The 25,610-nt window shown below is 40.1% G+C and overlaps 1 protein-coding gene across 2 annotated transcripts in view; it reads right to left on the bottom strand.

Annotated features, from left to right (window-relative positions):
- tafa5a (TAFA chemokine like family member 5a) overlaps nucleotides 1-25,610 on the bottom strand; it is a 250,110-nt gene that overhangs the window by 74,342 nt on the left and 150,158 nt on the right. For both annotated transcript variants that reach the window (XM_049567333.1, XM_049567335.1), the window contains exon 2: nucleotides 12,258-12,407. In XM_049567333.1, the coding sequence (XP_049423290.1) occupies nucleotides 12,258-12,407 (150 nt within the window). The remainder of the gene's footprint in view (nucleotides 1-12,257; nucleotides 12,408-25,610) is intronic.

Raw genomic sequence — 25,610 nt, 5'->3', positions numbered from 1 at the left:
GGTAACACCAACTTTCTGCGTCAGACTAAAAAGAGCAGGATAAAGACCCAAAGTGACTGAAAGCTTCGGGTGAGCGCAGGTTTTCAGTTGCTTTTCATTACGCTCACACGCGCTTATCGAGCACTTTTCAAGAAGAACTTTAACGGCCTCTTTCTCGTTGGACTCGGATTAATTACAATAAAACACAGAGAGCAAGATGCACAACAATGGGGCATCAATAACCTCTGACGTTATCATCAACTCAGAACCTTGGAACACCTGGGTCCACTTCATCACCTTGCGTCTGTAGATTTATGAACGCCGAGTGCAATGGGTCCCGGGCAGGAGGGATGTGTGGATAATGCAGCTTCATTAAGAAAGAGCATAACGGCTCGCCTGAATGCATTATGGCATCTGTATGAACTATATCATCTGGGATATTAAATATTTACAGTCAATGTATGCATATGGAATTACTCCAGCACGCACACACACACACACACACACACACACACACACGCATGCACGCACGCGCAGGGGACGTCTTATTCATCTGTAGATGCATTAACATCCATCATTTGGAGGAAAAAAGAAATGGCAGCAATCTGTTTTTGCAAAAATGGTGCATCAAAGTGAGACGTGATGAAATACTCAGTTATCAGACACTTAGAGTCTGTGCTGGCAACGTGTCATCCATTTCCACAATTGCATAACCTCAATCTTTGTTTATGTATATGAAAAGGAAGGTTAAAATAAATGCAACCCTCAGTGTCTTTGATTAAGATGTCTGATTGGAAAAATCTCCAGTAATATACATCCAGTGCATACATGTGTTTTGTGAAGTGATCCTTTAATGAGAAATTTAAAAAAACAGGTCATTTTTTAAAGAAGCGTGAAATGGATTTTCATTATTGAGGAATTCCGCGGGGAGGAGGGCTATAAAGCAACATAACGCAAGGTTAATGGATGGAAAACTTACTGTAACTCTGCCACCAAATGAAAGCCAGAGCACGACACTTTGCATTATTTTTATGCTAATGCGCGCCACTCGTCAGCTATTTTGCCCTGCGGGGAAAACACAAGCTTTCTTTGTATTATATTTCTGCTTGTCATACTGCAAAACACAAAACCGGCTCAGTATTTCTGTGCGTGTAAAAACCCACAAAGAAGTTGTTTTGATATCAGTCACTCTGGAGGGAGAGCTCCACATTAATATTTTCCAAAAAATTCAGAGTGCCCAGAAAATAAAAAATAAAAATAATAAAAACAAAACCACACACACAGACACTCGTTTGGAACTATGGCTCTGGTTCTGTCTCACGCCGTGTAAAGGCAGAGGCTTGACAGTTGGAGCAGTCTGCCTCAATAATGTTCGGGGAGTGAAGGAGAGAAGAGTTCTGAAAAGCAGCAACATCTTTAGTTTGGAGTTTCTGAGAGCCCCCGCGGCTTTAAAACAAATAACAAACAACTGTGTTAGGGAATGTTGCCAAATTACTTGCTTGTCCTATGATGCAAAACGGAAAAATCAACCCAAAAATGAAGCAATGAAGCTAAACTATAATTACAGGCAATTTCTTTTCTACAAATATTACTAAACACCTCCTCCCTGATTATTCTGCATCCTTCTAGTGTTGTCACAAAACTTTCTAACTTTAAAAAATATTAATATTCAATACAGTTTTCAATGCCATATAGTGTAGATGACTGACCATAAACTGTGAATATATGGTGTACATGACCTGACAGATTTATTATCCTGGCATGACTTCAGCTAAATGATTATGGCTAAATTTGTGAGGAGTAGCAATTATTCTCAGAGCTGGCTGTCTGAATAACATAAAAACAGTAGCTTAAGTGATGGGAAACAGCTTTTAATGTGTTGGAAAGCTGTATGTGTGTCCACTGATACTGCGTATTTGTCAGACACTATCAACTGTCAACAACATATTTTGGCATTGTTGGCAGGATGTATGCTACAATAACCACAGGTAAATATTAACATTAAGGGCAAAAATTTCTATTCAAAGGTAATTATAACAATTTTAAAGTCTTGTTTATCTTACAACATATTTTGGCGTTGCTGGCAGGATTTATGCTACAACAATCACAGGTAAATATTAACATAAGGGGCAAATCTGTTTCATTCAAAGGTAAATATAACAATTTTTAGGTCTTGTATATACTACAATACATTTTGGCATTGTGGACAGGATTTATGCGACAACAATCATGGGTGAATATTAGCATTAAAGGCAAAAATGTGTATTCAAAGATAAATACACCAAGGCTGTAACATGACAACGATGCCTTTTCTTTTCTTGCTTAGTAGCAGAGAACAAATCAGCTGGTACTGTTGTACCAATACTACAAAAAAATTAGCATTGAAACCTTCCTAAATATTCATAATTGATAGGTATTGATAAATCTATCTATTTTTTACAACACTACTATCTATTTAATTTGTTTAAATGAAATGCCCAACCGGCACGTAAAAAACAGAATAAATGTCAAACAAATTTTGGCTTTTAAACAATGCAACATAATCTAAGTTCTTGGAGTTCTTAAAGTTCTTAAATTATAAACCCAGCAGTAAAAATGAAATCTCTAAATATCACTGCCTGGAAGCACGGCTGGACCTTTCTTCATCCCACTCTGACACTTTATTCTCTGACCTAATTCACAAAGGGAATATAAAATAGAGTTCTTCCTTCCAGAAGTTTTTTATTTTTAACCTATACCATCATGTTCAGTGTCACAGCAGAACTGAGCTCTCACAGTAAGTAGTATTTATACTTCAGGCTACAGCCTATACAGTGACACTTAAATCAGTCATTTGAAGCCTTTTGAGATGGTTTTATTTTGCAGACTTTCTCATATGTTGTCTTGTCTCTTTGTTTTCTTTCTCTGTCACCAGATCACTGCAGCTATTTCAATTCAAGTTATTTGGTAAAAGCAACATCCAAGGCAACAGGAAGCTGATGGATGATTTCCACCTCATAGAAACAACACAGACTGGCTCCATTTACAGCACACTGATGCCAAAATGAAAATCTGGACACCACTGCACTTTTTATAAAATGATTTCTGATATGTTTCAAACTGCAAAAACAAATATTGTAGCTACAAAAACTGTTATTCGCATGAGTCTACTTTTATAAAGAAATGGGTTCATGTCTTTAAACACAAGAAAATCAATCAGACTGAAACTGGAAGATCTGTTATCATACCAGGCTGAATATTGAAGCAACACTGAATTATAATGCAGAGATTTTTGGAGTGTCAAAACCGTGTTTTGTCAAAAGCGCCAGTTCGAAGAACAAAAGACAGGATGCAAAATAGTCGCGGGTTGTGTATCCTGGGTGTGATCTGTATATAAAAAGCACCATGTGATTTGTGTCCCGCTCCAGTTTAGAGGCTACAGCCTCCAAACCAGCACACCCAAGGAGAAGCATCCCACCTCAGGCTGCGGTCCCCATCTGCCTGCCCTTTCCCCCTCCTCTCTCTTTGACAAGGCCGCAGCCCCGTGGTCATCAGTCTTCAGCTTGCGCCATACATGTCTGTGTGTGTGTATGTATGTGTGTGTGTGTGTGTGTGTGTGTGTGTGTGTGTGTGTGAAACAGAAAGAAAAAGGCCAAAAGAAAGGAAAAAATAGTGAGAAGGAAGGACATAACAGATTCACCGCTGGACCATCTTTTCCAGTCCCGGTCCCTCTGGATAGCGCTGAGATAGCGGCTAGCTTGCTAACTGGCTGCCGGAGCTGACATGACATGTTTCCCCAACAGACCGCAGCCCCCCTCCATTCCCTCACTGGATCAAATCAAACCAGTGGGCTGATGCAGTGTGATTGGAGCTCTGGTACTGTCTAATAGCCCAGAGACTGAGCCTGACGCATACTGTTGTCTCTATCACCGCCTGATTCACTCCTCATATGCAAGTTACCCAGGGATGCGCGTCGAGCAGGATGAGGGTGATTTTCATAGCTTGCGATGCAGCTTTACAGATATGACAATGCAAGTTATGTGTTAGCAGAGGTGGATGATGTACTCGTATCCTTTACTTGAGTAAAAATAGAAATACCACACAGTGGAAATACTCGATTATACGCACGCGCGTCCTGCATTGAAAAGCTTAGAGAAGTATAGTCAGCAAAACGCACTTAAAGCATCAGAGGAAAACACATTCATTATGCAGACAAAAGGCTCCTTTGTTGCTGCTGTGTTACACATACATACGCATTATGCTGTGGGATTATTATTATTGATGCATTTTCACTATACATTGATATAGAAAAGGCACAAAAAGACACTTTTTCAGACATTAAAATGGATCAAGTTACCACCAAGGTGTGTTAGTGTATCATTCATTCTCTGTTTCACACACAAACGAGCATACACACACACACTGTATTATCTGCGGACCTAAGCCTCTTAAAACTGGTCACCTTTGAGGCTTTTCGTCAATGTCAGCATCCTGGCAAAAGGAGACCAAACACAAACACCGTCACCTCAGGCGGGGACTCCCCGCTGAGCTATCACTGCCACCGCCACAACCAGTGACCCTCAACAAGCTCCTCCACGTCTCTGGAGTCGCCCCCTTCTGCAGCTCTGTCACTCTTTCGCACTGCAGCCGGCACGAGTTGGTTACTCTCTGTTTCTCTCTAATAGCCTCTCTCGGTCTCTCGCCCTCCTAATAAGAATCAATATCAGCTCTCTTAAAAGTCATCAAGCACAGAGGTAAAGAGGCTCAAGAGCATGAAATTGCAGATGAGAGAGGGTGTGCTTATGCAACACCAGGCTGCGATATAGGCCTCGGACGGGTAGAGCCATCGAAGACATACAGTGGAGAGAGGAAGACTTTGAGAGTGTGTGTGTGTGTGTGTGTGTGTGTGTGTGAGACTGAGGTAAAAATAAGAAATGAAGAACGAGAAGGGGTCAGACAAAGACAGTATTTCATGCCGCAGAGACGTGATTCGTGAAGGTTTTGTTGTCTTTTTTCCGAGTTAGTCTCCTTATAGACCCACACATCAAACAGTGCAGCAACGGAAATCTTATCATGTCGACGGCTTATCTCCCATTTTCACCTCCTCAAAGCAATAAACACACAAAGAGCAACGAGAAGATGGGAAATGCACAACAACAAAGAGTGACACTTCAGGATCAGCGGCACTACAGCACTCTCTCTGTTTTCATTACCACATACTGTCCTGGAAGCCAGGTGAGTCCGCTGATGGAGCCGTGGATTATCCTGCATGCACGGGTTGCAGAGTCTGAGGCATGAAGGACACCGATGGTGTCAGCCAAGGCAAAGGCATATTACCATAGAGAGCAGACCTCAAGGACTCAAGTAGATTAAAACTGATTGAAATCCCATTTGTGGCGTTTGGGGTCTTTTATGTCAGCTTTCTCGCCTGCTCTCGCTCTCCTCTGATGTCCCCGAAGACAGCAAGAGCCCGAGTCTGAATAAACAAATAAGATTGCATTTGTGGAGACAAGGATCTCAGATTTGCATGGCAATAATATCAAGCTGTGGGATATTGTAATATGAACAGCAATAAAGGTGTGTGCGTGTGGGTGTGGGTCTGGTATTTTGATGGGAAGCAATGTGACAATATGGGAGGAAATGGTAAATTACTACTTGACATAGAAAAATATGTACACACGGATGTGCCTCTGTGATCATGCATATGTTCAGTTATCAAAAACAAATATTAAATTTAACTTTAAATACAATGCATAGTGCTGTAGTGGCATCTTGGACGGTGGGTAATCTAAATCTTTATCTGCAAAGTAACTAGTAGCTGCTGAATAAATATAGTTAACCAAAACAAGAAGTAATATTATGAGTGTGGAGTAGCAGAAAACAGAAATACTACAAGTGCAAATACCATAAAATAGTGCCTAAATGTCCAGTATGTAATTTTGGGGCATCTATTGTCAGAAGTGGAATATAATATTCTTTTATGTCCAACATCACCTGAAAATACGAATCATTGTGCTTTCATTACCTTAGAATGAGCCGTTTATATCTACATATAGAGTGGGTCCTTTTCCATAGAGTCAGCTATTTTGTTGCTATAGTAGCCCAGAATAGACAAATCAAACACTGGCTCTAGATGGGACCATTCGTGTTTTCGACCACGGTAGTCTTAAGCCCCGTTTCCACCAACAATTTCGGTATGGTACGTTCAGAACCAAAAGTAAGCCTTCAGACATGGTACCTAGACCCTAGTGTTTCCACCACAAACAATACTCTTAAATGTGGGCGGGGTTGTTGTCAGTCACTGCTCTGTCCAGCACTCACTGTAGCCCCTTTTACACTGCCAGATTTTCCGTGAATATTGGTCCATTTTGCCGGCAAGCTGTGAGCGTTTAGACACACACAGCCGGATTGGCAAGTTGATCCGAGGTGCCCAATTTTCTGCCTCGTAGGGTAGTCATATTGGCAGAACCCTTTTAGTTTAAACAGACAGAGGCGGCCTTCCGCTACGGGAGGGGCTGTTGAAGACTTGTGGGAGGAGCTGTTGATGATGCTGCACGTGCGACCCACTGGCGGTGGATAAACAGGAAACAGCTGATAGCAGAAATTAGTGAGCAGCTAGCAGCAAGAGGGAAACACAAACCTGACAGACACTGTGAAGATGAGCAACTGGGGAGACAAGGAATTGCACGCCCTCCTTGCCCTCGCAAATGAAGACGCCATTAACCGTCAGATGACGGGAACGGTGAAGCATGGGCCGATTTATGAGAGAATCACTGAAGGACTGACTAGCCGCTGCTTTCCTCCCACGTCACTGTTTACGTCACACACGCTACATGTTTTGTTACTTGCTCACGCCCCCCATTGCCCCAAAAAAGCACATTCTGTATAAACAAAAGTAGGCAGGCGGCATTTTGCTGCACTCCCCGATTTTGTTTTTATACTGCCAATGGTGAATAAAGACTGATTGGGCTTTCCTGCAAATTTGCACAATTCCTGTCTAAAAAGGGCTTGCATTTCTTTATTACCCATGGCACAGAGGGAAGTCTGCACCTTGTCTTACGTCCACAGAATGAGGTTGCACGCCGACATTTTCAGAACAAAATAGAACATTGGATTTGTAAAAATAGCGGATTTGTACATTTAGTCCTTCTAAGGCAAGCTCAGGGCTTTAGTGTTGCTGGAGCCCACAGGAATGATGCTCATCAAAGAGAAGCAGAAAAACATCATTTCATTTTATAGTTACAGTTTACTAATAAAACTCTCCACGGTATGAACAGTGGTTACATGAGCCTCAAAACCAGCCACAACTCAGCCCTGAGCAGAGTGACCGTCCCCTGTTGACCAATCAACAGACTGCATTGTTCACAAATCCACCTTTTAGTACCAGATCTGTGCGCAGAGAGGGACCAAAAATGGGGATGGTACAGAACGGTTCCATTGGTACCATCCACAACTTTACACAGTGGAAACAGAAAAAAAAGTGTACCATACTGAACTGCTCGGTGGAAACTAGGCTCTACATACTTGGCACATGGAAGAAGTTCCAGTTCTGAAACCTCACTGCCAGATGCTGCTTAATCCTACACACTAGACCTTTATGTACAGTTACTTGAGTACACTTTTTTCACTTAATATTTGTAGTTGGTAGTGCACATGGTTAGCTACCTACTCGTACTTTATCTGTTCTCATCCATTTTCCTCCACAGTGACAGCGAGGGAAGAGACTTTTGTTCCCTGAGTTTATCCTGAAGACAGCTCTCTCCTCACCCACGGTGGCACACTGCCTGGAAGGAAGCACTGCCTTCAAAGCTAAAGTCAGGAAACAAAAGCCCCCCATTTCCAGTTAGCTGCATACATTTTAAGAAACACTGTACCTGATTGGCTGCATATTAATTTTCTAAATATATTTTTTCTGGTACACAGTAAATTCTCCTGTCAAAAGGTGCTGCCTAATTGTATATATGTACCTATACACCCCGATTAGAGAGGTATAATAACACATGCAGGGGAAAAGTCACAAAAGGACTGTGCAGCTTTTGCAACCACTAAACCTGCATAAATAACACAAAAAGGAACCATGTAATTCCCAAAGCACCTCCAAAGGGTGAAAAGCATCTCTAGCTACACTGCCAGACAATCAGCATCTTGGTGCTCCTCTGCTGTATCTAAAAACATGCAAACTCCATACATTTTTATATCATGTCATATGACTAATTATGCCAAAAAAACTGACACTGTTATATATAAATGAGCCTTATTTGAAAACACTCCAATTCACAGAGATCAGCACTAACAGCTACACACAGTTACAGAGTAATTATTAGCGTTGAGTCTGGGTGGTAACTGAAGTGCAGTGAAGGGGTTTACAGTAATCATGGCAGCAATGATTGGAGACAGGTGAAGGCACTGTAATGCCAGGTGTGCCTCTGTACCTTGTTGTGGGCTGGATATCCTTAAGAAATGATCAGCACCAATACCAGTACCCTTAAAGGTACACTGATACCAATGGAGTACTTCATCTAATACCTTTTTATACACCTTATTCGAAACCCATCATGTGAATGGAGTGGCGCCCATGGCAACATTTATTCTTTGCTTCATGGGTTACTGCAGTCAGACACAAAAAAGGGTAAACTGCACTCAGCTGCAAAACTTTGTTGGCGTGTTTGTGCTGTAATGTCATTAGTGCAATACCTTTTGTGAATCGGACCTTGAGACGGTGCAGATAGCAGTTGCAACAGATGCGCAATTCACAGTGCTACCAGCGGCTGCGATCCATTCTTCCTAAATACGCCCGACGGTGTCAGTTAGTAGACCTGATTACATTCACACTGATGAGTGATCTACTGTAAAGTCTCCAATCGACTTGTATGTGTTTGAGCTGTGGGAGTAATCAGGAGCACTCAGGGTAAACCCAGCAGACTCCACACAGGTCGAAATTCAATCCCAGTGCCTCCCTGCTGAAGGCAGCTGCGCAAATAACCATCAAGTGCCCCTTACTCGTACTTCAAAGTAAAATATTTACTGGGAATGACTGGGATTATAGGCATTTTGTTGTAGGCGAAATAAAACCGCAAATGAGATTTAGGGCTCCTTACATTCTGTGATTTTAAAAACATGTAAAGTTGTGTATTTTATGTTACTGAAAGACATAAAAATGAATAAATAAAAAAAAAACCCTCCTACAATAGAGACCAAAATCATTTCTGTCTGTCTGAACCCTCTCAAGTCGTATGGTAGTAGTCTCACTTTTCCCTGAGTCCAAATTAACATTATCATTATTACCTGTCTATTACCTATTTCTCTGTTTTATCTTTTCAATTTCTTCAAAGTGCTTTTATTTGCATTTTATTGTTTTAAGCTGCATTTAAATGCATTATGTCGGGCACTTGGAATTGATTTTCTGTGTGAAATGTACACATAAACTTGCCTTGCCCTGAGTTCGTGATAGCGCTTGCACATTTTATTGCCATTAATCTATTTGCATCTTTGTATTGACAAAACAACTATATGAGTATAATTCCCAGGTTTATTTCATTTATTTCTTTTTTGCTAAGGTAGTTGGCAACACTGCTGTTCTCGACAACTGCTGTCCACCTGCGCAGGTCTCTAAAAAGTCAGCTGATAAGACTAAGCTCTCTTCAGAACAAAACAGGAGTATGGAGCCCACACAAAATGCCACAGTGCTCCATGAAGCCCACATTGTGACAAATACCTCCTGATATTATCGGGGTGCTGTGGGTTTATGCAGCATCAATACAACTTATTCACTGGCAAAAGAGGCATTTGTAATGACAGCAAAGTGCGTCCACAGTGTAGGTGGGCATGTGATCATGTCTACAAGATCAGATTGTTCTTTAAAGGGCTCAGGCAGAGCACAAATCTCAGCGTGAAGCAGTTTGGCCAAAGGAAGAAATTGAATTTGGAGAAAATCTCCGATGTCATGTTCGTCTGTGCCTGCCACACAAATTGGTATGAGCCTGTGTCCGTTAACACAAAGCCCTCTCCTCACATGATCAGCAGGTAAGGCCGGTCAAACAGCGCACCGAGAATAGGCAGCTCCGCCAATCAGATACACAACTGTGAAGGCACAGCCGAATCGCAGCCAAAAGAAGACATCCGAAGGTACAATTCACTGCAGGTCTTTCCTAACTAACAGAGCTGTTTACTCTGCCTTCACCTGTGCACATCAACTCCCCTCCCACCCCAGGCTAGAGGCCACATCATGTGAGAAAGAGGCTCAGTGACAGGCGCCCTAAGAGGCAGTGTGGTGGCAATGGAGATGTCATTTAGACACATAAGAAAACCCAGAGTCACAGCATCGTTCAGCCTCATCTGAAGATTCTCTCAGCTGTCAGTGAGACAGAATATTTACGAGAGAAATGACTCAGTGGCTCAAGAAGAAAAGCTTCCCCATTACATGTATGTAAGGAAGCCTCGACAACAACTAATTAGACTGCAGGATTTTCCTAAAGAACGATGTATAGACTCATACAGTAGTAATCCCTAAAGTAATCCCTCTCAATCATCATGCTTCTTCTGAATGTGAGCTAACTAGCTTGTAGTAAATGTTAGCTCACACTTAGTACAAGCTAGTTAGTTACCACAAGCCACCATTAGCTACTGGTCATACCAGGCCAAGTAAGCCTGAAACAGCAACAATGAGTGTATTGATTTGAGTACGGGTAACTTTTACTGCTTGTGAATCAACTTTTCTTTCTGGGAGAGGAATTCTGTCATGTTTCAAAAAGTTACGTAGTCTCACTTTAATGACCAGTCCGAAGACATGAAAGGCACACAAGCAATGTGATCCCACCTACTTTAAGCTACATATAAACCATTTAAAACCTGTTAACTTATCTGAAAATCAGCTGCAGAAAGAGCTGTTTTTTTCTGAGATTATGACAAGCTGACATTTTAGAGCAATATGGTTGTCACAGAAGAATATTTACATTTTATACAGGAAAATTAATGTGTAGGAGTATACGTGGTAAAAAACAAAAACTCACTTAAGGTAAATCCACTTATTGGCTTTCACTAGTATAATCAGGTGAATATCAAAATGTATTCTGAGTGTGTAATTGTGCTTGGTAATTATGATTTAATTATTACTTTGCCTTTTAGTGTCTCTGCAAATTTGTTATGTTTGTTATGGTTTGGTCTTTAAAAAAATGTCAGAATATAGTGAAAAATGTCCTAGAGTCTGAGATGACAGTTCCAAATTGCTTAATTTGCCCGACCAACACAACAAAACCAAGGACGTCAACGCAGAAGGGCCAAAAACTGCAGTTCCTTGAATGGCCACTTGGGGCTGGCTCCAGAAGGGAGTCAATCCCCGTTGAGCCCCATGTTAAAGTGTCCAACTTTACAGCAGAAATAAACATGTTTAGAGCTTGGTACCCAAAAAAAAAAAAAAAAAAAAAGGGTTTTGGTCTCTGCAGCTAATTTCAACATTTATGACAACTGTACCGGGGTTGAATTTTTATACAGCTCACCTGTTTACATTTTACTAAGGCTCAAAGTTATGCATAATCAGGCTGCTTTGATAGGCAGGCTGTCTGCAAGGCTCAGCTCTCGGGCACATCCACCCCTTGCTCCTCTACAGCTCCAACCTCTCATCTGAATATGGTCACTTCTGGCTCCAAAAATATACTGTCTATGCCCAAACCCCAAAGCTATGGAATTTACTTCATATAGATGTCTATATTTGCCATATATTACTATACATAAACAAACAAAAAATACTAATTGTTGATAAATTGATATTATTATCAATGTCAAAATAGCTGCAATTAATTTTCTGTTAACTACATCATTAATTGTTTAAGCTCTGACAGAAATAATAATATAACAAAAGCCCTCTGTGCTGAAGCAGACTCTGTACCACAAGTGCCATGATTCCATGAAATATGAGCCCATCTGTTGGTGGGGGATTTAGAAACCCCCCTGAAGCCACTTTTTAAAATGATTCAACTGTAAATTGATTTGTTGCAGGCTTTACCAACATCACAAAGACAGCCCTGTGATCCACTTTGCTCCACATTGTGGGTTTATCCACCTTAAGCCCCTTCTTAAAAACAGCCAAACCCCTAACTGCCCTGATGACATGATTCAACACTTTGATATTGCTGAATTTTACACTTAATTTCCTTCATGTGCTTCAACGCCGACATAATCCAATGTAAAAGTCAGACATGCCTCGGGAAAAACATACTCATGTTTGAGTAGTTTTCATTGAAGTGGCCCCTTAAAGTAAGCGAGCTAAGCCGGGATCCCCCTGTTGCCCCTCCTCCTCTTACCGTCCACACAGGCAGGTCTGGCTCTTGTAGTTCCAGCGATCTGGCCCTTCTTACAGGCGCAGCGGGCCGTCTGCCTGGCGATGGTCCGCCGTGGTTGGCTGCTGTCCCTGTCCAGCGTCACAATCTCACATGTCCCCGCTGCCAGCTGGCCTGGAAATGACATTGCACCACAGGATGCGAGGTCAGAGAGATGAAATCATAAACAGGGCAAAATAAACTAGTCTGTCTGTTCTGTTAAATTTGTATTCTGTCACATGTTCAGTGGTGTTGCTCTGTTATTTTTTATAATCCTTTGAGCTCAATTGGCACTGCACAAATATTACCAAATTCCAGGGAGTGAGTCTCACTGGAGTCACAATATTTTACTGTATTCATCTACAGCATCCATTCTGATTTACAACACATTACAACAATTAAACAGCTTGTCTGTTAAAGCAAGACTATAACTTTTGCTTAACAGTGGCCATTTTGGCCACAGTTAAGTGGCATTTACAGGATAATTACACACTGATTTCCCTTAATTTTCCAAGCTTCTATTGAGTAAGTTATTTGTTTTACTTTTGTTGTAAAACTACTGAAATGTTATTTTTAGATCATAAAATGTAGTGTAATAGTAAAGTCCTATCATTAACTGATTTCGTAATAGTGCCCCATTTTACCACTCACAATTCCCTCATCTCGAGCCAATGGGTTTTTTGAATGGGCTTTTGGTTAGATGCTTGTAATAAGGTCTGTGATTAACACAAGCTTAAGAGACTTTCACATTTTGTTCTACAACATAAAATATGTCAGTAAATACCCCACTCCTGAATTTTGAAGCTTTCATGTGTTTTAACAAAGGCTGTTGCTAACAAGTGGCTAAATGAGACTACAGAAGGTCGTCACGCCAAACACGGCTTTACAGTCTTGTTATGGTGTGACATTAGGTCATGCGACCGTAGTGTAGTTCATTTAAAACCTAACATTAGCTTGTTACTTCTGTCAATTGCATATAAGCTTTAAAATCATAAAAATGGTGTTAATTGGTGAAGATTATTTTGCTGAACAAACCATGTGAGCGTCATAAATGTTTGTTTGCCACAGAGCTTATTTTCTGCAATAATCTAAAATTCAATTGCAAAATTCCATTCGATGCTAATGCCCGCATCCATGGAGCACTCTATATCACAAACTGATTACGTAATGTCAGTTACAAAAGATAGAAGCAAGCTAACTAGCTAACATTTACAACAAGCTACTTAGCTAACTAGCTTGTCGTAAATGTTAGCTAACCACCTTGTAGTAAATGTTAGCTAATAAGTTTGTAGTGAATGTTGGCTAACATTTACTACAAGCTATAGCTCACATTCAGTACAAGCTAGTTAGTTGACATTAGCCACCATTTGCTACTAGCCACACCAGGCCAAGTGAGGCTGGAACAACAATACCACTAATGTTATTATCGCACATCAATAGAAACATTAAAATGTTGTTGAAACACATTCAATAGAAAAATCCTTAACACTTGAAAAACATGAGAACTATGGTGCTTATATTATAGTGCACCTCTTTTCCACCTCTGGGAATGAACTACCATATACTTCTCTTTTTCTGATGGTCTGAGTGAGTTGCTAAATTTGTCGCTAGTTGCTTTTCAGAAATAAAGTCGCTTAAAAGTTCAGAAAAGTCATTAAATCTAGTAAGAAAGTTGCCAAGTTGACTCTAACTACATTGGATAAGCTGTGAGGGATACCGTTTTTAAATGTGCACAATTATGTCAAGACACATGAGTTCTTTAGGTTTGACAGGCCCAAGATCCCTGACCTTGAACATTTTCAGTGGAAGTGCTTGGAGGCCATTAGAGGACCACAGCGGTGGCACTGAGCAGCTCACAGATGTGACTACATGTGTGAAGGGACTTTAGAAGACAATGAGGAAATTACTTTTAAATTTCAGCTACCTAAAGACTACCCACAAGCTATTTCTCATTAAGGGCAACATCCTATCAGCACACCTCTTTGAAGGTAAAGTACCCATTAGCCAAGAATGAAACACATGAATACTGATGAACTTTGTAATTGCTGCCAAGCCCCCCCATCTTACACACACATGCTCCATGTATTCAATCAGGTGACCTTAGGCCCCGTAGCCGGGCCCTTGCTGCTCGCAAATTAACCTTTGTCTGTGTGTGGAGGCCCTCGGGTGCCATCCTGGAGAGGCTTATCAGGATCTAATTGTGATTGGCAAGAGGATGGAAGTTGTGATTAAATCTGGACTTGAGTCCCGAACACTTGGGTGGCTGGCTTAATGAACTGAGCTGTGAGGGGTCACACCCAGGGTAATGGGGATCTATCAGGATTCATCCACATACTGTGGAGACCATGGCCACAGATGGAGAAAATGTCTGTGTGCATAAAGTATAAAGCCATTATTAAGGTGTATGTATAAGTAGAAATACATGATCTTTGTTATAATATATATTTCAGGGTGGAAAAATTACACAGTTAATGCAACTTTAGTATGCATAGTTGGTCTTTCCCATCCTTATTTATGTAATTACCCCTTGTAACATTTTTTCTTTCTTGTTTTTTTTTTTTTTTTTTTTTTTTTTTAAACCCTTTTTGTGTTTGTATTTTTGCATTTATAAAGGAATATATTGAGGAAAAAAATCAGATAACACTAGCAATGCACAAATAAGGCACCTCATCAACCAACATGTTCTCATCACAGGTCATCAAATACAACATTCTTACATTCTTACACCTTTTCGGTGTGATACTGCTGCCGAAGGCACCCTTTGGCATCTCTGTGAGACGCATCCTACCTGGACTTTTTCGCTCTTTGTACTACGTCAGTTGGTTTGATTCAAATGTTGCTGTGTTAGTTGAAAGCAGTGTCAGAAATTAGCAAGGGCCACAGGCCATTTGGCCCGCAATTTATCCAAGAATGCCCCCAAAAGCCATGTTCCGGGGGCCAAAATTGCCCCCAAGTTTTCGAAACAACTATATGTATTTATATTTTTAACAGTATTACAATCTGACATTAGTAGTATAATTAGTATGAGAAGTATAATTTTATTTTTATTAAATTAATTTACCGTCACGTCTACAACTCATTTTCCAGACATAATCAACGAGATTGCACGGATTACGTGAGAGTAATCTGACAGAGAAGGGGAGGGGGCTTTGCTGTACCATAAGTATAAATTAACCATTTCTTGGGTGATCTGTGTCTACACAATGACAAATTAATGAAAAATTAAGGTAGAATGAATGTTAAAGTTTAAATTAACTTACTTCCAGGATTGCATCTAAGGAATTTACAGTAATTTGGCCTTTTTAACAGTAAAAGTAACTGTAATGTAGTGAAACATTAGTACTGCTATCAGTAGATTAATGGTTAAATCATCACATTTAAACTGGTTGAATTATAGGAAATCTGAGTGATATTTTGCAACCATAACTTTATGTAACCCATTATTTATTTCATTTATAGTGGTTTCTACTGAAGAGTGAAGACACTATCTTAGTTGGTTTTGCTTTTCATGTGCTTATTGTTAGAACATAATTACAATTTTTTGATGGCCCCCAAACATTTTGAAAATGCCCCCATTTTTTAGACCGTGGGGGCCAAAATATTTTGTTAATTTCATACCCTGGTTGAAAGCCCTGGGTGACTAATAAAGATGCCAAAGGGTGCTTTCAGGATCTGTATTACACACTGAGGGGCATGACAAAGCGTCAGTGTTGACCTGAGAATGAGAACAGGCTGCAACAACACATAAGCTGTTGGTATGGGGGGCACAACTACAATACAAGATATCATACATGATTTGTACATGATACATGGTTTTCACTGGATACTGACAACACATTTTATAAATACTATTTCTTTTTTGGTTAAAAAATAATAATATTGAAAGCCAAACTAGGTTGTGCATTTACAAGGAAACATACCGACTGAAAGGAGCCAATTAATTCAGTCACAGATGTACTCACTGTATTAAGGCCATTAATCTTTGGCAATCTCTGTCCCTGCTGTAGTGTACGTCAGTAGCCACACATCAGTGGTATATTTGTGCATCTATAAATACATCTCTACTAAGAGGAATAAGGGGGGAAAGTGATTACAAATGTGCAGAGAAATGTCTTAACACTGGATGTCTTTGCTCGGGAATGCATGCCAACAAAATCCAATCTGTCATGTCTTTTGCACTTGGGAGATCAAAACCAAACCCCCCCTACCTTCACCACCCCCTTCCACTGCTCCCCTCCTCTTCCTCTTTCCTCCTTTCTTCCTTTACATTGCTTGCTCTTTTCTCCTTCATGCCTTCTCACTTAAATCCCTCTTGCAACTCTTCTGTCTTCTCTGGGTGATGCCAGATAATGACTTGTCATGTAAGCTTTTGTGTGCGTATGTGGAAATCTGTTCATGTGTATATGTGCGCGCGTTTACTTCCTGCATCCTACCCCACCCACCACCTCGGCAGATCAACTCCTCGCTGCCTTCTTCCTGCTTCCTCTCTTTGTCAGTTCCTTATCCTTTGGAGCTCTTCCATTGCAAGAAGCTGAAAAGACTTTTCGAATGTCTTATGTAATCTCGCTGATCGCTGTGGCGCTGAGGTGCCATGTGTGAAGTCAACAAGCTCAAAGACTGGCTGATTTGACGTCGCGATTCTCTGATGAAATGTAGGCAATTAATGAGCTCCATCGACTCAAGAAAGAAGAACAACAAACAGGGGCCTTGCTTTTACTGTCACAGCTGTAGCTGAGGGGGAACTGAATTAATTTAATTTTCATGTTGTTTTGCAATGTATGTTGTCTTCCATACAGCTGCACTGGCTGCTTTATGGGAATGATAAAGAATCTTCCAATTTTATACCCAGTACAGAAATAAAATAATTGTGCTCTACCTTATAAAATGCTTCAGTTGCAACTAGGGCTGCAACAAATAATTATTTTCATTATCTTAAATGATCTGTCGATTATTTTCACAATTAAGCCATTAGTCTAAAAAAATGTCAAAAATATTGTGATAACAATTTCATCACAATTTCCAAAACCCAAAGTGATGTCTTCAGATTGCTTCTATTGCCCAACCAAAAGTCCAAAACCCAAAGATTCTTCATTTACTATGATACATGACAAAGAAAAGCAGAAAAATCTCATTTAAGATGATGGAACCAGTAAACTCTTTTGTTTGAAAAATGACTGAAGCAATGAGCGATTAATCTCTAATGGCATTGTGTTCAGGATAGGAAGTTTCATTCAAGTGTTTCAATAGGTGACATCCACAATTAGTGTATTCTTTATGCTACTTCTCAGATTGTTGAGGAAATTGTTAAACTACTTTGCAAGGCACATGGCACACCATATTTGAGTCATATCACAAGGCTGAAATGATTTCAGTTTGTGCAACACATGCAACTTATTTTTGAGCTAGCATGATTCATAGAGTGTTGGTTTAAGTCATTAATCATCAAGACTAATGTGTTCATAAAAATGCAATGCGAATTTTCACAACGACTTACTCACACAGGTTCGAAAACTAGAATATTTCGTGTTGAATTGGTTCATATGTGCATGAAATCGTGAAATCGACGAATGAACTTCGGCTGGTACGTCTTCGGCATCATACGTCCCCCAGAGGAACAACACTGATTGGCTATTGGGCACCAATTGGTCGATGAAGTTCATATATATATATATATATTTTTTTTTTTTTTCAAAAAAGCGCATGATGCAAAATTGCATTATTCTCTTAATTTGCACCACCTAATTTGTGTGTTTTGCACTATTCGTGTTGCATCCATCGCGCCATCTGTCAGGAATTCGCCTCTGATCATGTCTTTACATTGACTTCACATGTAATTGACTGCAGCAAATTATTTAATTTGTGCCCAGTGTAAGTTACAACATAAGATTCTACAGCCATGCTAGCTTAAAAAGTTAAGGGGTTCATCCCGAGGGGAACATGAGTGTCACTGGGATATATCCTTAAGGAACCATAAATCAGTCAGTAGGAATCATCCTCTGAGGACCATGAATGTATGTACTAAATTTCATTCCTCAAAATTTGAGGAATGAAATTTGATTGATTTGAAGCTATCCAATAGTTGTTGAGAGACTTTATTCTGGACCAAAGTGGTGGATTGACCGACTAACCAACAGACGAACATTGCCATCCCTGGAGCCATGTTGATACTAAAAGCCTAGTACTAAATATGTATCAGTGCTATTATCTGGAGGGATGAGTTTATCTGGTCTTGACTCTCAATTGAGAAGTTCCCCCAAACTGGAAGAATATTGTGCCCTTTTTATGTTTAATATTTAGGGTGTAAATCTCAAGTACTTGGGATGATAGAGACATAGGTTTGTGGAGAATTGCTAAAGAGAATTATAGTTTTAAATAAGTTGGTTTCAGCTGCAAGCATTCTGGGTGTTTTGCATTCTTTCCAAATATTATATGAGAAAACTTGAGGACAAGCTGGTCTCAGTCCCCCAATAAAGCAGGAGTCGACTCCATTCCTTCTTTTCTAAAACAAATTGCTCCAAGCGTCCCTGTGGCTCAGCCTCCAGAGCGCAGTGCCAAGGATACCACGTACATTGCTACTATTAAACATAGCAAAACTAAACAAACAAAGCAAAGGGAAAAAAAAAGAACTGAACCAAACCTCCACAACACAAGAATGTATTCTTCTTTCTATTGGCCTAAAGGGATCTGCAGAACAGGTGAGACAATATTACAGGATTCACAGCACCAACAAGGCAGTTTCCAGACAGCATAACATATGTTCCACAAAATAACTTCTGGATTTTTCTCAGAATTAAAATTACATAGTATGTTACATACACAAAGGATGCAAGATGTTGTCCAATCTCTTCACCGACATCCTGTGAAGAAATTGGACTGTGAAGAGAGGAAACAGTAATCCTGTTTCCTGGAATAGCCTCATGAATAGTGGGAAAAATCTGAAACTGGCAGGTGTTCTTAGAAACAAACCCAAAGCTTGTACCAGTAGCGCTATGATTTATCATCACCCTTATCAGCTTCTGTTGTCGAGCAGTTGTCAGCTTGGCCAGCCAAATGGCTGATTAAAATGTATGTGTGGCCACCCTAGAGTGAAATGAAAGCTCTGACTGTGGCAGAAGATGGATTCATGTGGCAAAGCGTACGGCTTAATACAACGTAATGTTATTGACATGCTCCTATGCTTTATTATTTCTCCTCCCGCTCCTCAGCACATTACAATTGCTCTGCCACACACGGCCATTTGACAAATGTCCAGCACGGTTGCAACACATGGAGACATGACAGTATTTCCCCTTGTATCTTTTGCCCAGAAAGCTGAGAGCATGTTTTTTTTTGTTTTTTTTTTAAGAGACTCTTTTCCATTCATATTTTAGAATTATTCTTGTTTTTGCTGCTTAAGAGACCCAGATAAAACTAAAGACTGCTTCTTAGAGTCTCAATCTGCTGAATCAAATGTTTAGATATTTATAAAGTGTGTGGTTATGGCTTGGTAGGAGGGGTAGGTGTAGTTTTTTTTTTTTTTTCCCCCTTGTCCTTTGAAAATCTGCAGTGTACCAGAGTCATGCTGGGATTGCATACTGTGCTGTAAAAGAAACAGCAAAGTATTTCTGAGTGTCCTTCTAAATGCGACACAAAGCGCATTCCACCCCAAAATTTACTAAGAACTGCAGAATGAGTCTTTAATTAGCCCTCATTTTTACAGTAATACTTGTAGCAGCATGACTAAAGCAGATAAGGGCTGACGTCCAAAAAAATAGCAGACATGTTTGCTTATTTTAAGTCAACACCGCAGGTCCTTGGCAGTAAATGATATGTATTTTACTTAGTGTGAAAGTAAACACTTGCTTTGAGTTGATACTGTCTGTGTAACCACTCGGCAGTTTTAATTTAGATCAGTCTCCAGATTAAAATACATAGCCTGTTAGCTTTAGTCGCATTACTGACATTTGATTATTGTCATATTTAGTTAAATAGTAAACACATTTTAGTTTAGACTACAAATCACTGGAGGAAGCACATTTTAATCGTGATTTTTTTTTTTTTTTTTTTTTTTGGTCAACAATGAGGCTGCAGGGTTTATTTTTAGATAAATTTAAGCTAACGTTACTAGCTTAACGGCAGTAAAATGCTAAAATATTGGATCCAATGAATGCTACATTATGTCTGAAGCAAACATTTAGGGGGAGATTTAGATAGCCAGCCGACATCTATAACTCATTGCTACAATACACATTAAACAATTAAAGTTGTGTAAATAGTTTTTAAAATGTATATTTTGGGCGCTTTGAGCACCACAAGCCGATAGCCATCTATTCCCGTTGTATTCAAGAAAGGTGGATATCGCTACGGCCGACAACTCTCACCTAAACAATTTAGACAGATGAATAGCACTGCAGGTAAGTGAAAACAAATGTATTTTTGATTTTTTGGTTAACTGTCCCTTTAATGTTGTACCCACACATTGTATTGCTCTTGATAATGATATTTAAATGTTAGCTAACGATGTTGTAAATGTTGGCATGCTAGCCTACATGTTTTCCTAGTTTGTCTTAGCTGTTTTGTTTTGACTTCCTGTCTAATTTTCAGTGAGACTGTAGATTAATTTGTTCTATAAATCTTTAGTTTTTCCCTCCAGCAAACTCATAATGTTAGCTAAAATTGTGTTATCTAACAGTACTGCAAAGCTATAAAGTACAACAAGTAGACTAGCTACAATTAATCCAGGAGAAAACACTCCAACACAAGTGAGCTTTTGTTAGTGATGCTTTGTCTTATTTTCTGAAAGATTGGAGAGTTGACTGCATGTGGGACAATTTCCTGACAAGACAAGAGTTTAAAAACCATGCTAGCAGCCCTTATGGGGCCATGCTGCGTTTTTCTGTCAGACCTATGTGATTTGAGCCAACCAAGCGACTGACATCGGCATCCTCAGAGCTCTGTGATCTCGCTGCCAGGGCTAAAAATATGCTTTGTAAGGTGCAGAACATTAAATGCTGAAATATAACATATTGATTTGTGTATTAAGCAAACAATGTTGTCATGGTGTCTCTGAGGAGCCGAATGACGTGTGTGTGTGTTTGAATGTGTGTCAGCTGTGAGGCAATATGAATTATAAGGATGCCAACACACGGACATGCTCTTTCCTAAACATCAAAATGATGCATGTAATGGCTAAAGCCTTGCAAACAAAAATGTTCTTTTCCACATATTCTCCACTTAACCCAGCAACACTACATGGCAGCTTGATGTAGTTGGAAACTAGCATCACATCTGTTCTGCTGGAGAGGACAGAGTGTGCATGCGTGTGTGTACATGTTAGACACTGCCAGACTAAAATGCTATATCACTCCAGCACGCTACAGCTGTTCGGAATGAGAGAGGAGAGTCCGGCGCCAAGACTGCGAGTCTAAAATCCCATTTTGGATCCAAACGCTGCATTAGTAGAACCTTGATGTCATCCCTCTACCCTGAGGCCTGGCGGGCTAGTTTTTAAATGAATCCTTTTAACAAGCCTAATCAGAGGCTGGAAGAGCCAGCCGAACAGCATGTGGTATAACAGGAAGGAGAGCGGAGCAGACGAAATTACAGCTTTAGGTAAAAGACTAGTCAGATGATGTAGGGCCTGAATGAAATCTCCAAAATGACCTGCACTTGAACAGGAGGAGAGTGAGGTCCAGAGACAGTGAAGCAGGCCACTTACTTGGACTACAATTTATTTGGAGTCCTGACCTTGACTGTAATTGAAAGCAGTTTGAAGAGAGTACAGTACGTCCTTGATTTTTGCAGGTGTGAAAAATGATGTTCCAGCTCAGAGCGATGTGGCAGGATGAATGGAAATGATTTGAACAAATTCTGATCGGGTTACATTTGATGCAATCTCAGAACCCATCAACTATCAGTCTGACAACAACAAGCCTCTGCCGCCAACAACCAATATTTTGGGAGGTCCGGTATAGGCAGCAGATATCCGGGCCTCTTCTGTGCGCTGGTCATTTTGGCTAATCTCTATCAAGAAATATCTGCATATGAGGGCAGATCAATCTTAAGAAAGCTGATAAAAAACAAAATCACTGTCAGACGATAGCCAGTGGGTCCAAAGAATGTGTTATGCCTTTTTTCCTCTCTACAAGAACTGTTTACCTGCTGCTTAAACATGATTGATCAATAGGCTAAGACTCTGACTGCAAAAACAGACAACAATAAAATCTTGGCCCATATAAACATTCATTCATTCATTCATTCATTCATTCATTCTGTGTAACCACTTTTCCTGGTGTAAGGTTGAAGGGAGGCTGGAGCCTATCCCAGCTGACACTGGGCAAGAGGCAGGGTACACCCTGGACAGGTCACCAGACTATCACAGGGCTGACACATAGAGACAAACATTCACACTCACATTCACACCTACAGACAATTTAGAGTCACCAATTAACCTGCATGTCTTTGGACTGTGGGAGGAAGCTGGAGCACCAGGAGAAAACCCACGCTGACATGGGGAGAACATGCAAACCACACACAGAAAGGCTCCAGTTGGCCAGTTCAAACCAAGAACCCTTGTGCTGTGAATCAACAGTGCTAACCACTGCACCACCATGCCACCATCCAGATTGCTTTTGATTTATAATGATCAATGAGCACGGTGGTTTAATGATTTATACAGTGGCCGGAAGGCCACATGTTCCAGTTCACATTCTAGGAAATATCCTTTTTCACTTTCTTGCCATTTGCTTTCTTGCTCCCAAATTTTTCCCAGGCACCACTTATGGTATTTTACTTAAGGTATGTGGTTAACAAAAGCTGAAGAGACTTTCACGTTTTGTTCTACGACATAAAATGCGTATGTGTAAGCCCAACTCATGAACTTTGAAGCTTTCATGTGTCATAAAAAAGGCGGTTGCTAACAAGTAGCTGAATGAGACTTCAGAATGTCATCACACCAAGCCATGCTGAACACGGCTTTACAGTCTTATTTCGATGGTGACGTTAGGTCATGCAACCATAGTGTAGTTCATTTATAGTCTAACGTTAGCTTTTTACTTTTGGTGGTTGCATTTAGGCTTCGATAATCTTAAATCACAATATATCAGAATATATTTTATTGCAATACTCGGCATATCGCAACATATTTAAAATTGTGATAATATTGTATCATGATTTAAGAATTGTGACAATATCGTATCTTGGATCATCTGATGATTCTAGTAAGTATCATTGTTTGCGTGCCACTAAGGTTATTTTCAACAATAATCCAGAATCCAAAGGAAAATCCCACAGGCCTATTGAGGAGGGCCATGTTGGCCTGGAGAAAAGCGTCATCCCTGGGGCACTTTCTATCTTAGCCAGAAGCAGTAACTTCCTGAGGAAATAGTCTGATGCATAAATTGCAAATAACGTGTTGTTTTTTCACTTCACAGGTAGCCTTGCTCTGTGAGAGAGAAACATTTGACCAATGAGACACAATGTGGTGAGACCTGGAGGTGGTGGAAGGCTGATTTTGTTACCTATGAACAGAGCTAGAACAGATTTGTCTCCCTTTTCCAGAATTTAAGTGCTAAGCTACTCGGCTGCTGCCTCCAGCTTTGTATATGAGAGTGATATAGATGCTCTTATTTCAATGAAGCCAGAACCCACACTATAATATATACGCTAGAATAATTATGATTAACTGAAAAAAGCTAGAGATAATGTTCCACCATCTTGTATCATGCAGTAGATTGCTGTTCCAGAGAACTCCCTTCGAAGTGCCTCGACTTACAGTAGACATTCATTTTCCCCATCCAGCACTGATAGAGTGACCAAAAACTCATCATAAAGCCAGCCTTGAAATTATTAATACCCTGCCTATGCTGCCATGAGTCAGAAACTTCTGGAGACAATTCTCATTGGGAGCACTGTCTCATCGTGACAAGGGAGAGAGAACCGTGGTCTGGCCGATCTATTTTGGGTGAAGCAAGCTTGTCTGAGCTCTTCGCTTGCTTTGTGGAGCCACTCTGAAAAAGTGATTTGATTTTCCTTCTCGGCCCCTTTTTTCCTAAAATGCTTGGGCAAGCAGCAGTTACACAGAAGCCCTATCACACATGCACACACTGCAACATAAACACATGCACTTATAAAAGAATAGAAGCACAAATGCAGCACAGAAATGCCAAATATAACCACAAGACAGACCTCGGCCCCTCTCCCTCCCATCTCATACATACGCACGCACATTAGCTAAGTGAATGTTGCCATGCAACGACAGCTACATCTAAACTTCCTCTACCTCCTACATGTTTCATGAAAATAATTCTCTGCTCCTATCATGTTCTCAAAAGGAGTTTTTTAAGTTTCGAGCTTACGCACACAGCATGACTCACAGCTTCTAATTTAATTTGTCCAATACTTTGATCAATGAACTAATACCAACAAAACTAGCTACAATGTGCTCTTAATTAGCAACTGTCAGCAGGCTAACGCATAAAACTAAGACAGTGATAGGGTAAACATTACACTTGCTAAACAGCTATACAAAGCGAAGGATGTTCGTAAGCTGATGTTAGCATTTAGCTCATAGCAGCCCTGTGCCTATGTACAGCATTATAGAGCATTCTTAGTTTTGCAGAGATGGGACCGAGGTATTGTTTTGCAAGTCACAAGCAAGTCTCAAGTCTTTGCAGTCCCAAGTCAAGACTGACAAGTTTCAAGTTAAGTTTCAAGTCCTTAACTGTGGGTTTTGAGACCAAAAGAAGTCATAATGCACTCTTAACAAAGTTTGATGACATTTTACCAACAGAGTAATATTATAATACATTTACAAATTCAGAAATGCTTTTTAAGATTTGTATTTACTTGTTAAAACAAGTGGGATTGAACTTCCTCATGAAAAACATATTGCTGACATTGCACTTTTGAAGCATACAGCACTATTAGCCACAACAGAATGACTGTTGTATGTTTCTGTCCTGTCTTGGTGTATTTATCTAATCTCATATTTGAAAAATGTCAAACTTTTTCTTCCCAAATTTCTGACATTTTCATTGTATGTTTTATGTCTAAAGGAAATAAAAAAAAATATACCATTTTCCCCACCATTTTCTGCTGTAAAATGACTTGGAGAAGAGACAGCTACTTGACAGAGACAGCAAACTAGCTTGACAACATGGTCAAACCCAAGTATGACGATGAATACATTAAACTTTGTGGACCTTGAATTAATGACTAAAGACAAATCTGGACCCCCCTGGTTGGACCAGTTGGGAACCACTGATCTAAGTAAAGTCACAAGTCATTTTTGTCCAAGTCAAGCCTAAAGTCATCAAATTTTTGACCAGAGTCTGACTTGAGTCCAAGTCATGTGACTTG

The sequence above is a fragment of the Epinephelus fuscoguttatus genome, linkage group LG22 (assembly GCF_011397635.1).
Source record: "Epinephelus fuscoguttatus linkage group LG22, E.fuscoguttatus.final_Chr_v1".
Taxonomy (NCBI): domain Eukaryota; kingdom Metazoa; phylum Chordata; class Actinopteri; order Perciformes; family Serranidae; genus Epinephelus; species Epinephelus fuscoguttatus.
Note: the sequence above shows the minus strand (reverse complement) of the source record. Positions and strands in the feature narration are given on the sequence as shown.